This window comes from Bombyx mandarina, chromosome 13 (assembly GCF_030267445.1).
Source record: "Bombyx mandarina strain Sakado chromosome 13, ASM3026744v2".
NCBI classification, from domain to species: domain Eukaryota; kingdom Metazoa; phylum Arthropoda; class Insecta; order Lepidoptera; family Bombycidae; genus Bombyx; species Bombyx mandarina.
The window spans coordinates 7,255,735-7,272,163 of NC_143220.1; the positions used below are offsets into that span (position 1 = coordinate 7,255,735).

At 39.6% G+C, this 16,429-nt stretch overlaps 1 protein-coding gene across 1 annotated transcript in view; it reads left to right on the forward strand.

The window, feature by feature from the left end:
• LOC114244233 (ankyrin repeat and BTB/POZ domain-containing protein 2) overlaps positions 1 to 14,526 on the forward strand; it is a 32,653-nt gene extending 18,127 nt beyond the window's left edge. Inside the window, exons 6-24 of the mRNA XM_028175988.2 lie at positions 734 to 857; positions 1,099 to 1,230; positions 1,809 to 1,935; positions 2,698 to 2,843; positions 3,468 to 3,670; positions 3,950 to 4,078; positions 4,544 to 4,728; positions 5,341 to 5,555; positions 5,911 to 6,136; positions 6,256 to 6,388; positions 7,705 to 7,847; positions 8,807 to 8,934; positions 9,579 to 9,796; positions 11,218 to 11,345; positions 11,454 to 11,540; positions 12,053 to 12,210; positions 12,348 to 12,513; positions 12,988 to 13,170; positions 13,809 to 14,526. Coding sequence (XP_028031789.2) covers positions 734 to 857; positions 1,099 to 1,230; positions 1,809 to 1,935; positions 2,698 to 2,843; positions 3,468 to 3,670; positions 3,950 to 4,078; positions 4,544 to 4,728; positions 5,341 to 5,555; positions 5,911 to 6,136; positions 6,256 to 6,388; positions 7,705 to 7,847; positions 8,807 to 8,934; positions 9,579 to 9,796; positions 11,218 to 11,345; positions 11,454 to 11,540; positions 12,053 to 12,210; positions 12,348 to 12,513; positions 12,988 to 13,170; positions 13,809 to 14,006 — 3,029 coding nt within the window. The 3' untranslated portion in view covers positions 14,007 to 14,526. The remainder of the gene's footprint in view (positions 1 to 733; positions 858 to 1,098; positions 1,231 to 1,808; positions 1,936 to 2,697; positions 2,844 to 3,467; positions 3,671 to 3,949; positions 4,079 to 4,543; positions 4,729 to 5,340; positions 5,556 to 5,910; positions 6,137 to 6,255; positions 6,389 to 7,704; positions 7,848 to 8,806; positions 8,935 to 9,578; positions 9,797 to 11,217; positions 11,346 to 11,453; positions 11,541 to 12,052; positions 12,211 to 12,347; positions 12,514 to 12,987; positions 13,171 to 13,808) is intronic.
• Positions 14,527 to 16,429: the final 1,903 nt, after the last annotated feature.

A 16,429-nucleotide genomic window follows, 5' to 3' on the forward strand; every position in this document is an offset into this window, starting at 1 on the left:
TTTTCGGTCATTGTAACTCTTGGCCATTTTGATAAATTAAATACAATTCCAATCTCTTGACGGCTTTGCTAATAAACATCATGATCTAAGTGTATACTTGGTCGGTTATTGACTATACTTGGTTAATAATGTCAATGCATTGTCTAGACAGACTACAACAGACGATATGATATTAGTATTTTGAAGTGAAGTGAAAACATAGTGCTTGTCAGTAGTAGAGGCGGTGAAAGATTGTTCCTTGGTCGATCTGTAACACTAGCCAATGTCGATATCTGTCGCAAAGCAGTCATGCGTCAGGTTTGAAGAGTGGTTTCAAGAAGGATGATGGCAATCACGTTGTGATATGTGTTGAAGCGCTCTGATGACCACTTAACAACATGTATACTTTGAACTTATCTGTCCATCTACAGCAATACGGCGTAACCCGCGTCTTATCTATTTGAGCATAGACGGGTCTTCTCAATTTCCGTTTCATTTCCCCACAAATGGAAACGATAAAGCATTTATCCGTGTTGTTCTTTCAATTAGCAAACAACGATTTTTTATACTTTCCACATGCCTGTCAACCCTTCTTGCAGGAGAGTGTTAGAAAAAGCAGCAATGAAATCGATTAATGAAAGGGTTGGGAAAATCCAAAGTTTGCTAGAGTCGTACATGTGCATCTACTATCAAAGAATTAGGCAGATTATTATTAACATGTAAAATTCTTTGACATCATAAACGAATTTTACAGAAAACGGTAGCGCAACAGACGCCCGCAGAAGGAGAGCTCCACTTGTCCGACAACCGTCTCTGGATACAGTCTGTACCAACGTCACCAGCGCCGATGAATTTGTCTGGGTGGACTCTCATAATAGGTGTGTTCTTATAGTTTTAATGTAAAATTAATATATATCGTCGTACGCAAAGGAAATTCACAATGTTCCGATTGATACTATAGAATCCAAAAACCCACCTATGGTACACTACTTCGAAGGTTCCATTGCATTAAAATAATAGTTCTCCTACTTTTTTGGTTCACCTTATTATTCAAATTACATTTCGGTCTGGCTACGAAAACAACAGATCATAATTATTCGAATTTGTTGTTGCTTCCAGACTTGTAGAGCTGCGCTGCATGCCTTGGACAGCAAGTGAGGTGAGTCGGGTATTGCAGACAGGAAGATGCCGCGACTTAGCACCCAAGATGGCGCCGGATACTCCCCCAAGGCTGGCCTATTTACTACAAAGGTACGTTGCTTAACATAATTTATAATCTTTTTAATACGCTTTTATTAGCTTCAGACGTATGTATGTTTGTAGCGGAATCTTTGAACATGATTTTGACCCCCTTCAAAACGTCGGATTAACTCTAAATTCAATATTAAAAAAAAATATTGAAAAAATAATAAAAAATTTGAAATCCAACTAAAAAATAGAAAATAAATTTTAATAAATTTGAATTAAAAATAGTGTAAGCAAAATTATTTTATTTAAAAAAACGCGTGGGTTGTATCAGTAGCTATAAATATTTTATCAACATATATGAGTAGAAGAGCTATTTTGATAATATCCTGAAGAGCACCACGCTTTTTTACAATAAAATCAATTTTTTTACACTATTTTTAATTCATATTTATTAAAATTTGTCTTCTATTTTTTAGTTGGATATTCTATAAAAGCGTATTTTGTTAGTTTTTTAAATCTATAATTTATGTAACTTAAGGTTCTTTAATAGATTGATGGATTAGTACTAATGTTCATATACCAAATATCCACAAATTTCAAATACTTAGAACCAAGGATTTAAACATTTTTATATTTTCTAGGGCCTTAGTCCGGATTGCGAGGGAAGCGCAGCGTTTGTCTCAAAACTTTGGGTTCTGCTCCAAGCATGAAGTGACCGGTGCTTTTAAGATCGTTCTCAGCACGCCTTTAGCAGATGCTTGTATTAAGGTATACTGTACTTCTTCATCTTCTTAGATATTTAACTGATGATAAAATATGTGTTTCTCAGGGAAAATGCAGCAACATTAATTATGTCTACTCAATTTAAATACATAATTTATCGTGATTCAAAGCACTTTACTGCTGGTAGGACCTCTTGTAAGTCCGCACGGGTAGATACAACCTCCGCGCCCATTTCTGCCGTGAAGTAGTAATGCGTTTCAGTTTGAAGGGCGGGGCAGCCGTTGTAACTACACTGAGACCTTAGAACATTTATTTATGTTTATGGGCCACCTATGTAGGGGCTCCAGTAACCACTTAACACCAGGTGGACTGTGAGCTCGTCCCCCATCTAAGTATTAAAAAAAAAGATGTGTGATGTCGTGGGACACCGCAAAGGAACGAAATTCCTTATTATAAAAATTGTAATTTTAAGTTCTATTCGAGGTATAAAGAAAATAAAACTGGAGGTTTCGCAACAAGCCACGGTCATTCGGTAACGTGCGAACTTATTGTGGTACCTACACTTCATTCACGGCTGTTTGCATAAGAGTTAGTGTATTGCGCAAACGAACGCTCTGAGATCGTGGTCAATAAATGATAAAAAATATGTTATTTTTTGTACGTTATTACAAAGTTAAGTCGTACACTGTGTGCATTACTAATAAAAATCTTACGTTACGGACGTTTTTTCCCGGTTAGGGTACCCCTCCGCATCGTCCCATAAGGGACTTCGTTCCAAAAATAGTACTAAAATTGGAATATATTCAGGCCTGTCAGCGTGCAGCCACAATGTACGCGACATCAGGCGGCGCGGCGCGAAGACTGGGGTCAGCCACCCGCGCGCGGACCAGCCTCGCGCCGGGACGCTTCCACCGATGGATGCTCGATGTCCGCGTCGCGCCCTTCGTGCATGAGTAAGTCAATACAACTACCTTCAACAGTTGCTTGTTTACGCACACATCTACTCGGTAAATATTCTCACAGGTACTATTTCAGTGGTCCATTCTACTTTTTTAAAGGGATTTTATGACCTGGTAACTAAGACCTTTAAGTCATATCTTATTTTAATTTATATTTTTATCTTTAAGAAAAATGATAATGTGGAGTGAAATGAAATGCAACGAAATGAAATGAAATGAAGATGATTAATTTGAGACACTAATCAACTGGGATGAAATTAAATGAAATGAAATGAGATGATATTATGGAATGAAATATAATCTCAGTAAAATGGTGGTCATTTAATAACATTTTTTCAGTGGACTTTTTGGAGGATCCCGAGAAGTTACGTTCAGCGGCTTTGTTTCATTTTCTCACATTTTTGCACTTTCACAGTTATTAAACATTTAATAAACCACCGCTATTACGCATTTAAACCTGAAGTAACACTAAATAAACAAAATAAAACAAATCACACAATTTTACTCCTCGCGTTCCCGCCAAAAAGTCTCCATTCTTCTTTTAGTCACCTTTCATTAACTACCTTCGACCAGTTCTTAATAAATTTTGTAATTATTCAAAACTTTATAAACATTTAGATACGCAGCCATCTATCTATGTGCTGGCATGGAAACTCTATTAGAAGAGATAGCGTTGATTGCGGCTGCAAGTTCAGGAGGCAGCAATGTTGGTGTTCCATCCATCACGCCGGCAGCAGTCGATCTCGCTGTGGCCAATTGCGCTGATCTCTGGGGCTTATTGCAGCCATACAGTCATCTCAATGCCGGGAGAATAGCATCAGGTAAAGTTAATGAGGACCATACGACTCTTGTTCAGAGAGATTTGGAGACAATTAACATTAATATCTTAAGCAATTGGCGATAATAAAATAATAATAATTTGAAGTTGTGTGCAGATATTTAAATATATTTAATAAATACTCATTTTTAAGAAACAGAAAAATTAGTTAGCTGTTGTCCAAATTCTAACATTACTTAATGGAGTTTGTCTGTTTAGTTGTAAATCTAGGCAGGAGGACTCCTTTTATCGATACTTATTAAAACATTTATTTTATTTTCAGGAGCTCTTTCACTCTCAAGATGGGAGTCAATGAGTTCGTTAGGATCCGGTTCATCATCAGGAATGACTAGACCAGAGCATAGGCAATTAGGACTCAGTCATGATTCTGGCATCACTACAAATGGTTCGAGTTAGTAATAAATTATATATTTAATAAATAAGATGATGTTTAGTTCATTTATTAATATTACCTATATGTGTAATTTTGAGTGCTATTTATGTTAATATTTTCTTGGCTTAGATCGTGTTAAGCACCTAGTGTTAAGTGGTTACTGGAGCCCATAGACATCTACAACGTAAATGCGCCACCCACCTTGAGATATAAGTTCCAAGATCACAGTATAGTTACAACGGCTGCCCAGTCCTTCAAACCGAAATGCATTACTGCTTCACGTCAGAAATAGGCGGGGCGGTGGTACCTACCCGTGCGGACTCACAAGATGTCCTACCACCAGTAATTACGCAAATTATAAATTTGCGGATTTGATTTTTATTACACGATGCTATTCCTTAACCGTGGAAGTCAATCGTGAACATTTTGTATAATACACAATATCTTGTATAGTATTGTTATTGAGTTTGAATTTTCGACTAGATGGTTCCGGAACGTCGGCCGGTTCAAACACCGGTTCAGCAGGATCTAGTGCTTCAGTGCTGCTGACCACGTGCGCAGGCTCGTCAGCGGAACTGAGAGCAGTGCTCCGACGCGTCCACCCGCGAGCGCCCCCCCTGTCCCCGCCGGCCGAGAGAGCTCTCTACTACTTTATGAGATGCTCACAAGTAATCATTTTAAATTTACCAAAAACTACACGTAAAGTGTAGACCAGAAAATCAGAAGTCTAGAAAACTGACGGTAGATACTGCTTATTTTTGGAGGACTTTGGCACTGTCCATCTGTCGATCTGAAAGTTCCAAAGGGAAAATATGTGTATCGTTTAAAAAAAAAAAGTGGGATTTGCGACCAAATAGACCTTTAGGTGTATGGTTTCGCGATCAAAATGAAGTTGTCGTGGCCTTTTCTAATGAAATACGTACATAACAAATGTTCACGATCGACTTCCACAGTGAAGGGCAACATCGTGTAAAAAAATCAAACTCGCAAAATTATTATTTGGGTAATAACTGGTGGTAGGACGACTCGTGAGTCCGCACGGGTAGGTACCACCGCCCCGCCTATTTCTGCCGTGAAGCAATAACTTGTTTCGGTTTGTAGGGTGAGGCAGCCATTGTATTGTAAAAAATAAGGCCTTAGAACTCTTGTCTTAATGTGGGTGACCACTTTTACGATCTTGATGTCTATGGGCTCCGATAACCACTTAACACCAGGTGGGCCGTGAGCTCTTCCATGCATCTAATTATTAAAAAATAAATAAAACAATTTTCCAATTTCAGTTGGAGCACTCCACCAGTACAGGGGGCAGTTGTGGAGGTGCTGGACTGTGGGGGGAGCGTGGGTCTGGAGCTCTGCCTCCGCTGGGCGAGTGGGTGCGTGTCATACGTGCTCACGCGTCTCTCAGACCCCCTCCGGCTGTACCCGACGCTGATGACGTCATGCAAGCTGCTAGACTACTGTTGCCGCATGCTGACTGCCCACCGAGACCGATCACGTAATCTTCTTCAAACATGCTGCATTACAAATATCAATCTTCATATCGAATGTAGGCTGGTGGTAGCCCGAAATTAGAAAATAATTTTTTTTTTTTTCAAATAGGCTATATATTTCTCATTCGATTAGAATTATTTGGAAATGAAATCAATTTTTTAAGCTTTGTCGCCGCTATATTAACACACGAATCGTCCTCATGTAGCTGATATTATGCCGACTGGTCCTTACTTTTTCATGAACTTTAAAATACGTCTAATACCTTCCAAACATACTTTCGCCTCTGATTCTGTGCCCATGTCACGATTAGTTTCCGTCTAGCTATCAAAAGTTTTAACTAATTATTTCAATACGTTCAGTATAGAAGAAGCGATAGAACCAGTTTGGTCAAGATGCACCCGCACTCCAGACGAACTCAACAGAGTTGCTCTGGGCTTAGCGCAGCGAGCTCTTCTGAGTGGAAGACCTGAAATCGTTGGTGGTATCAGAACTCTCCTACCACCAGCTGGTTTGGATGCCACGGATGCCTCCGGCATGACTGTGCTCATGAAGGCAGCTCTTGCTGGAGACGATCAGATTGTTACCGTTAGTATTAACTTCTATAATATTTAATAAGATTATTGAAATATGTACAACATTTTTGCCATTTTCTTGAGAATTCTTTTGAAAATTAAAATAATCTACAAACACGATTATGTTTACAGATGCTCCTTGAAGCCGGAGCCGACCCAAATGTTGAGACTGGGGGCTCGTCAGCTGCTCACTGTGCAATGCCACTGTCGCCTCGCTCACCTGGAACTCATCAGAGTAATCCAGCTTACACACCACCTACTGCAGGTACGGACCTTTTGCCATTAGAAGTAAAACATGGTAATTTGCGAGATGTTGAATTAAGCGGTCAATATAGAAGAAATTAAAGTTCCAAGAAGATCTTGTATGTTCCATGGGGAACCTGAGGAATTGTTTGAGACGATTCCATCATCTCGTTTTTACTATCGCACCGCCCGCCACCGGAGCAGAGTTTATCCATACTACCTGGAGCCACTGCGCTCATCCACATTGCGTTTCTAGAGATATTTTTTGCCACGTACGATCCGGCTTTGGAATTAGTTCTCCCCCCACGGTGTTTCTCGAGCGCTACGACTTGTCCATCTTCAAACGAGGCTTGTGGAGAGTACTTAACGGTAGTCAGCGTCTTGGCTATTGCTGAAGTCCATGGGCGACAGTAACCGCTCACCATTCGGTGGGCGGTGCGCTCGTCTGTCTACAAGGATAATAAAAAAAAAAAATCTTGAACTTACAGCTTGCTGCTCCAAGGCTGATGATAAGGCCTTATCTATACAATAATATATAAATCTACAATGGTTTTTACGGATGTTCCGTTATAACGACTGAACCGTGCATCCGATTAACTTGAAACTTGGTGTCCATGTAGAAAATGTACTTGATGGATAGGCTAATATTTATATGAGTGTTGTACTCCCTACACCAGTTGTGGGGGCGTTATTGATGAGAATTTTTGTGGGGGTGAGAAATAATAACGTTAATTTTATTTTTTATTTTTTTGCTTAGATGGGTAGACGAGCTCACAGCCCACCTGGTGTTAAGTGGTTACTGGAGCCCACAGACATCTACAACGTAAATGCGCCACCCACCTGAGTTCTAAGGTCTCAGTATAGTTACAACGGCTGCCCCACCCTTCAAACCGAACCGCATTACTGCTTCACGGCAGAAATAGGCGGGGTCGTGCGGACTCACAAGAGGGCCTACCACCAGTCCAAGAATATTGTTGATAAATTTATAAGAATAGTATTTTTATTTGTCTTGACAGCCGTCTGGTGTAGTGGTAAGTGACATGGTCACTACACAAGGGGGTCGCGGGTTCGAATCCCGCCAAAGGAAGATATTTGTATGAAAAATATAAAATGTCTTTTCCAGGGTTATGGATGTATATTAAATATATGTATGTGTATAATAAAAATCTTATATTTATTTCCGTTATCTGGTACCTGTAACACAAGTTCTTTACGAACTTACCACGGGACCAGTTAACGTGGCGTTATTGTTAGTAAATATTTAATATTTATTTATTTAAATGCTCAGCGAAGCGGACGGGTACAGCTAGTTATTCCTGAGGTGTTGTATCTTTACAGGCTGGACGGCGTTGGTGTACGCCTGCAGCGGCGCCGGGGGCGGTGGGGCGCTGGAGTGCGCGCGACGGTTACTGTCCGCTGGAGCACGAGTCGACGGCGCGCCCGCAAGAGGAGATGACGTTTGTACGCTAACACCACTGCAGGTACGTTATTCAATAATCAATAATCTATCTTCTTCTTCTATCTACATATATATATAAAAATGAATTGCTGTTCGTTAGGCGGCTGGACCGATTTGGCTAATTTTGGTCTTGAATTATTTGTGGAAGTCCAGAGAAGGTTTAAAAGGTAATATGAAAATGCTTGGAATGAAATAAAAATAAAACAATTTTATTTTTCCTTTGATGTATCCCCCGTCGGACGGATTCCTTTTGTTTGTTTTAAGTTTATTTTATACAAAAGTTTAAGTCTTTTATTTATCGATTGAGGCACTACAAAGTCTGCCGGGTCAGCTAGTCCAATAATAAAAACTTTTGTTTAATAAAAGTTTGAAATGATCACCACGACAAAAAAATTTTTTTTTAAAGTTAATGTCATTTACTTGGCTTCAAGAAATTTGTACGCACGTTAATAGGTATTATAATTGAATAGCACACTATTTTACAGATAATAAATGAAAGAGATGATGCTCTACAAGGGCGGGACTAGCCAATCGTCTCTTTCTAGATCTGTGATGTTAATGATTGTTACTTCGCCAGTAAGAATTCAAAATGCTTTTTTTTTCCTACCTAAGCTGATAGCCTTGAGAGGCTATTTCAGCGTAACCTTAACTAGTAGGTGAGCTCACGGGGCTCAGACCTGACGACGTTGCTAACATGAACTCTAGCAAGAGCTGCTTCGCAGAATCTACCACTGGATCGGAAGCGCGACCCAAGATCCGGCGAGAAACTCAGTGGGCTGTGTCTGTGGGTTAATTTACTCGTCGAACCCGTCGCTTGCGACGAAGGGCTCGAGAACGATGACCGGTGCTTGAGGTACCTAAAAGCACCGTTAGTGGATCGGGAGGATCCGAAATGACGTGTTTGGGGCGACGTCGACTGCTTTCCATTCTGTCCACAGGATCGGGAATGGTCCTAAGTGCCTAAGTTTGTTTTCATTATAGGTTGCCTGCGGTGTCGGCAATTTAGAGTTGGTGCAGCTGCTTCTGTCAAATGGAGCCGATCCGTTCCTTTCCACTCAGTTGAACGACGCTCTCTGCTACTCTGTGGCGGCACAATATGGATGTTACAGGTAAGAAATTTAAGACTTTGACTGCGCTTAATACACAGTGGTGTCAGCCACCAAGTTCGTTTGGCATAGTATTGTATCTAGTCATAGCATTATCTCCCTCAACAGCTACTGCGATAGTAAAATGGTGTTAAGTAGGTTTAGTGGTTATCCATTCTAACCAGCGTCATTTAGGCGGGCTCCGGATAGCCCGCTGACCGAGGGGGCTGGTGGTCGTGGCGCCGACGACCGCCGGTCCGGCGTCTCGAGGGGAAGGGTGATGGGAGAGATGTGCTCCGCACTAAGCGCTTCACTTTCCCCCCTTTACCTTTTCATGAGTTCTGTCTCATGCGAGGTTCGGACGTAGGCTGTTGAGCGACAGGTTTTAGTCAGTTCGACTCCGACATGCCCCGCCCTCCATCCCCAGAGGAGAGCGGAAACCTGGCGATTTCCTCCTGGCCAAAGAAAAAAAAAGTAGGTCAGTGGTCAATCAATTTGACATTAAGGTGCACAACAATCTATTGAGACGTGTATTTAGATTTCTGGATCAGGAGGCGACACTAGTCTACTGAGTAGACAAGAATATTAATTCCTGTTTCCGATGGTTCGTATTCTAGAAAGCTCTTCTCGTGTAAATCAAACTTTACTTATTATATTTAATACTCCAGTGCAGTAGCAGTATGCTGTACGCACGGGCGCCGGGGGTGTCTCCGCGCGGCGATGCGGGGCGGGGCGCGGGTGGCGGGGGAAGTCCTGTCTCTGGAGGAGGTGCTGGCCGAGGGGGCGGCGGGGGCGGCTGCGCCCACGAGACCACCGGCCTTCACCAAACAACAGCAGAGGGCGTTGCAAGACGCCATGTACTGTGCCGCTGAGACTGATCATTTAGGTAAGTTCGATGACCTTGTTTAAGAACATACTATAAGAAATGGGCATCTCGTAAATGTAAAATAATCATTCTCGTCCAATGTGACGAAGAGTTCGTCGTGCAACTTATCACATAAGACACAACCTACTGAATTTCTGACTGGATCTTCTCAGTGGGTTTAGTTTCCGAACCAGTGGTAAGTTAAGCGAAACACAGCTAGTGCTAGGGTAGGTGTTAACACCGTCTCAAAAGCCAAGCCCCGTGAGCTCGAGCACCTGTCACAGGGAACTGAGAATAGCCCCTCTAAGTTACTGACTGACGTAGGCATAAAAAAATGAAAGAGAGAAAGGGGTCCGAAGAAATAATTAAATATTTTAGTATAGAATAATACATTTCTTTGATTTATTTCAAATACAAGCTATAGCGAAGAGTCACAGTGGTGTTTTCTTTAACCAACGTTAAAACTTTAAAAGGAAAGCTTTTCCGAGGTACCTACTCTCAGAGTTTTTATCTTGATTTGCCGATGTACTTACAGGCTGCGGCGATCATTTTCCAATACATTGGACGTATGCTCTTCTACCTTTGTCACATTGGCTTAACTTTTAATAAATCTACCTAAATGTCGAATAATAATTCGCCACAGTTATGAAGCCTTTGTTGCTTAGAAACCATAAAGATGTAAAATGTGTAATTTAAAACATAAAACAGTAGTTATACTGTGATTAATATGTAAGTGTGCGTTTATATAGTATTATGTAAGTAAGTTTAATGTTATTGACACAAAATGGTGACTCGTAATAATGATAACATCTTCTGTTATTGAAGGTCATGGCATACGCGAAAAGGTGGAGTATTACTATAAGATCGTTATCATTCTTATCAATCGAAGAAGTGACTATGAAGTGACATTGAAATAAAATTGTTTAATATCAATGTTAGCTGCAATTGTTTGATTAAACGTAAAATATTTCGTCGTTTGATAAGCTCCTTAAAAAAAAAGATACAGTGCTAGTGTTGCCAAAACATTCAAATAAATAAATACTAGCGACCTATTTACTCCACAGATATTATATATTATATTATTTATTTCTGTCGTGAAACGATCTCTATGGGTTATCTATACTCTAGGGGTTATGCTAGCTCTACCGGACGTCAGGCGTTACGTTTCGTAACAGAAGTTACACAATTTACTGGTGGTAGGACCTCTTGTGAGTCCGCGCGGGTAGGTACCACTACCCCACCTATTTCTGCCGTTAAGCAGTGATGCGTTTCGGTTTGAAGGGTGGTTCAGCCACGTTTTAGATGTCTATGGGCTCCAGTAACCACTTAACTAAATTAAAAATTTTTTTTTACCCTAACCTCGTGGCACAAGTCAGGTGCCGAAAATCACGTTCTAATACCTACGAGCACCGACGATGACATAAAAATAAATAATTTTACAGATATCACTCTCGAGTTGAGGGCGTTAGGAGTGCCATGGTCGCTACATGCCTGGACTCTGTCCCTAGCGGCTGCCGCTGATGCTGCACTAGACCATGTTATCGATCAGCTATTACAAGACTTCTTACAGGTCTGACTTTTAGTTTTTATTCAGTGTTAACATTTACATTATTTTACTACCATTGTAGTACCAATATAATACGGAGAAGTGTTTTTAATTGAGATGAATTCATCACAGGTTTGTCCGTCAGACGACAGTCACTACAGTAAACAATTCATTTACGAATGTCTTCCTCTACTGTTCAACATTCTACGGTACAGTAAGGTAAACACAACATCCTTTTTCGTGCTACAAATTGTAGATATTTTGGCAATATGTATTCATGATTATAGTTGCTGGAAGCAATAATTAAATTAAGAAAATTTTGAAACTTCTCTGATTTTAAATTAAAATATAGACGAAGACCTCAAATGGGACAGTGGTGGTGGGTTACTCAACATCAGAGGTTCCCAAACTTATTTTGTCTACTGCCCGCTTTGAGAATAAATAATTTTTTTAGCGCTCTCATTTTTTCACCTACCTACTTAAAAATCACGACAGCGAGAGCTCTGTTGATGTCTAAGAGTCCTTTAGATGAAATTACAAATCGCCTCCCAAGCCTCTACACATTGCCCCCATATTTTTTCTGGGTCTCTTACCGCCCCCCATTAGGGCTGCAGCGCCCACAAGGGGACATTATCGGCCACTTTGGAAAAGGCTGCTCTATATCCTTAAACGTTTATACTTTTAGTTCGTTTTAAGTGATAATGAACACCCAGCAGCTCATTTTGGCACAGAAGGAGGGCACGGTGCTGTTGCTGGCCGACATACTGTGCGCGTGCTACGGTCGCGAGCCGGTGCCGAGCGTGGAGCCTCCGCCCCCCGCGGCCCCGGCGCCCGCCAGGGTGGACCCGTCCTACGTCAACAACCCTTCGCTCGCTGACGTTACGTTCAGGTAAGGTCCAACGGAACATATAAAATTATGGAACTTCGACTATTAAACAGTTAGCGAAGGCTATTCGCGAAAAGTTTATACCGTTTTCTTACAAATATTTTAATATAATGATTTCAACTAGTATTTTATCATTTCAGGGTGGAAGGACGTCTATTCTATGGTCATAAAATAGTTTTGGTGTCGGAGTCGCCGCGGCTGCGAGCAATGTTGGCGCCACCTCGACCTTCCAGCGAAGCATTACCACCGACAAACACCGCACCTCCGCTTGTTCAGATTAACGATATAAGATACCATATATTTGAGGTAAGAGGGTAGTCGAATCAAGTTATTGAAGGTAGAAAGCAACTTCGTTGTTTCGACTTCACACTTTCATTGACTGAACGAAATGGATGAGGGGTAATTAAAACCATAATTAAATAATCAAATATATTAGTACAAATATAGTAGTATATATTTTTACTGGTGGTAGGACCTCTTGTGAGTCCGCACGGGTAGGTACCACCGCCCTGCCTATTTCTGCCGTGAAGCAGTAATGCGTTTCGGTTTGAAGGGTGGGACAGCCGTTGTAACTATACTGAGACCTTAGAACTTATATCTCAAGGTGGGTGGCGCATTTACGTTGTAGATGTCTATAGGCTCCAGTAACCACTTAACACCAGGTGGACTGTGAGCCCGTCCAGTCATCTAAGCAATAAAAAATAAATAAATAAAAACACACCGTCTATGGTTAATCCAGCACCACCATAAATGTGAATTCAATTTGTCTATTGTTTACAGCAAGTAATGAAATATCTGTATTCCGGCGGCTGCTCTGGGCTCGACATACCCGAGACTGATGTGTTGGAGGTGCTGGCAGCCGCTTCGTTCTTCCAACTGTTGCCGCTACAGAGGCACTGCGAGGCCAGAGCCGCTAAATCAGTTGATCTACACAATCTCGTCTCAGTTTATATTCACGCTAAGGTTTGTTGGAGATGCACTATTAACACACAATTTGGTGCGATTTAAATTTACTGAACTAACAAGTGCAGTTATTTATTTAGTAAAGCTATTCTTATAAAAATATTTAAAAAAAAACATAGGTAGTGACTTTTTTTTTTATTGCTTAACTGTGTGGACGAGCTAACAGCCCACCTAGTGTTAAATTATTACTGGAGCCCATAGACATCTACAACGTACTACCTACCACCCACCTTGAATTCTCAGTATAGTTACAACGGCTGCCCCATCCTTCAAACCGAAACCTATTACTGCTTCGCGGCAGAAATAGACGGGGTGGTGGTACTTACTCGTGCTGACTCATAAGACATGCTACCAACAGTAATTACGCAAATTATAATTTTTCGGGTTTTATTTTTATTACACGAACTTATTCCTTTACCTTGGAAGTCAAGCGTGAGCATTTGCTAAGTACGTATTTCATTACGAAATTTGGTACCCGCCTGCGGGATTCGAACACCGGTGCATTGCTCGATACGAATACACCGGACGTCTTTCTTTAGGCCACAATGACTTCATCTCATAAAAACTTTGACACAATCAGATAATGTCTATAATATGCGACAAAGTACTTATATTATTTATTATTTACCATTTCACAGGTATATGGAGCATCGCAACTCTTAGAATACTGCCAAGGATTCCTTCTCCAGAACATGGTGGCTCTCTTGACATATGACGACTCGGTAAAGCGATTACTCTTCGGCAAACGGCTGCCCGGCCACAACGTGCTCGGCGCTTTATTAACAACACTGCAAAAACGAATCGAATCAAGGAAAAGTCATTCTAAAACTAGGTAGCATTGTTTAAACAGTACATTTTTATTGTAAACTAGCGACCCGCCCTCGCTTCGCTTCGGAAACATTAAATTTTATTATTGATTGATAGACGAAGCCCGCCATGTTGCGCGGTTCGACAATAACTGCGGGTAACGCCGCGAGGCGAAGCTAGTCTAAAAAAAAAAGTTACTCCTTATATCATCAGCTACCTATTAGTGAATGTCTCATCAAAATCGGTCCAGCCGTTCCAGAGATTAGCCGGAACAAACAGACAGACAGACAGACAAAAATTGTAAAAAATGTTATTTTGGTGTAAGTACCGTATAATTATATAATCATATGCATGTAGTAAAAAGCGGTTATTTCAATACTACAAACAGACACTCTAATTTTATTTAAATGTATAGATGTAAATCTAGTAAAATACGGCTTTAAAATGTTCGATATATATGTAATATTAAACAAAATTAAATTGTTCGCATATTTCATATGAGGGTTGACTTTTTATTGTTAAATTCGATAAATAGTTTTCTACTGTAAATTGTGTTTTAATTAGATTTTTCGAGTCATAGACATGATTGACAACAGTAATATTTTATTATTGTGGTTGTCCAATTCATTTTAAAGTTATCTCCGAAGCAATACCTTATTCTATACAGTTGATACCTACTAACTAGACTTACTTGAACATAATTATTTTTTATGGTCTCAGACAACACTGAAATTAAACTGAATCTAAGAAAAATTTAACCAGACATAACTTAGATAAATAAATGATTTCTATTATCTATGTAAGCTGGAATCCTATAAAAATAACATCCAGAAGACAAAATGGGTGCCATCTACCAGATTCAAAATGTAACAGATCTTGGGATCCTCAGAAACACACAAAGAATCTTCAATAATAGCCTTTTAAAAGAGGCTTATATATACATAATAACATATTTACATGAATTACGTAATTACTACTAACATCATTTATATTGATATAATAACGTTAAACTAATATAAAACTAAATTAATTCTTCATATTTATGAAAATGAACAAACTTTTTTCACTTTAGATACGTAATTATTATTATACAATCGTTTCATTATATGTTTAAATCCTGTAGTAGGTACCTAATTACTAAATTGGAAGTGCCTAGTTAATATAGTAGACAAAAATGTAATTAATGTTGAAAATAAAGCATCATGTTGTGAAAAGTGAAATTATTTGTTTCATTGTTAATTTAAAATTAATAATATTATTGTTTTTTTTATTACATAGTTGGGTGGACTAGCTCACGGCCCACCTGACCGGTTACTGAAGCCCATAGACATCTACAACGGAAAGACCGCCACCTACCTTGAGTTATGAGTTCTAAGATCTCAGTCTAGTACAGTCTTTCTCAAAGTGGGCGATAACGCCCCCTTGGGGGCGTTTGAAACCTAGAAGGGGGCGTTAAAGGGCCCAGAAAAAATGGGGGGCTTTGATGTGGGTGAGGGGGGATGTATAATTTGTAATTTCATTTACTTTATATAGTATTTTAAATTTCACTAAAATCAAAACATTTTGAAATTGGAAATACCAGACTGGGTGTTTGATCATTTTTCAAATGTCAACATAGCAATATCGCCCCAGTTGGAAGAAGAACTTATAGAACTAACAACGAACGAGGAAACAAAAACCAAATACAAAAATGGCTACCAACAATTTCGGCTACAAAAGTCAATTCCGCAGTTGTATCTGCGGTCTATCGTTGAACGGTTTTTGTTAGCATTCCCATCGTCATATTTGTGTGAGCGTGGATTTAGCGCTATGACAATGCTGCTTACTAAAAAGAGAAATCATTTGCAAGTTACCAAACGCAGCGACTTACGACTGTTTTTGAGTAAAATCGAACCTGATATCAACAAACTTATTAAATATCATCAAATTCATTCATCTCATTAGATTAGTATAAAAACGAAAACTGATTACATATTTATATTTTTTCTTTTAATTTGAATAAAATATGTTATAAATATTATAAAGTTGGGTTTTATTTGCTCTCACTGGTAAAAATTTCTAGTTTAGAATGTAAGTTTCAACATCAGAACCGACTAATATAACTAAAATAATTAAATTAATGAAATTGTGGTTTTTAAGTTTTAGGGGTGTGTAAAAAAAAAATAAAGAAAGAAAAATTAACAAAGGGGGCGGTAAAAGAAATTTTAATAAGTTTGATAATCACTGGTATAGTAGGTACAACGGCTGCTCCACCCTTCAATTAAAATCGCATTACTGCTTCACGGCCGAAATAGGCAGGCACCTACCCCTTGCGGACTCACAAGACGTTCTACCACCAGTAATTATGCAAATTATAATTTTGTGGGTTTTTATAACACGATGTTATTCCTTCACCGTGGAAGCATTTATCAGCACAGCATTTATTATTTGAGAAAAATGTTTTTCTTGTACA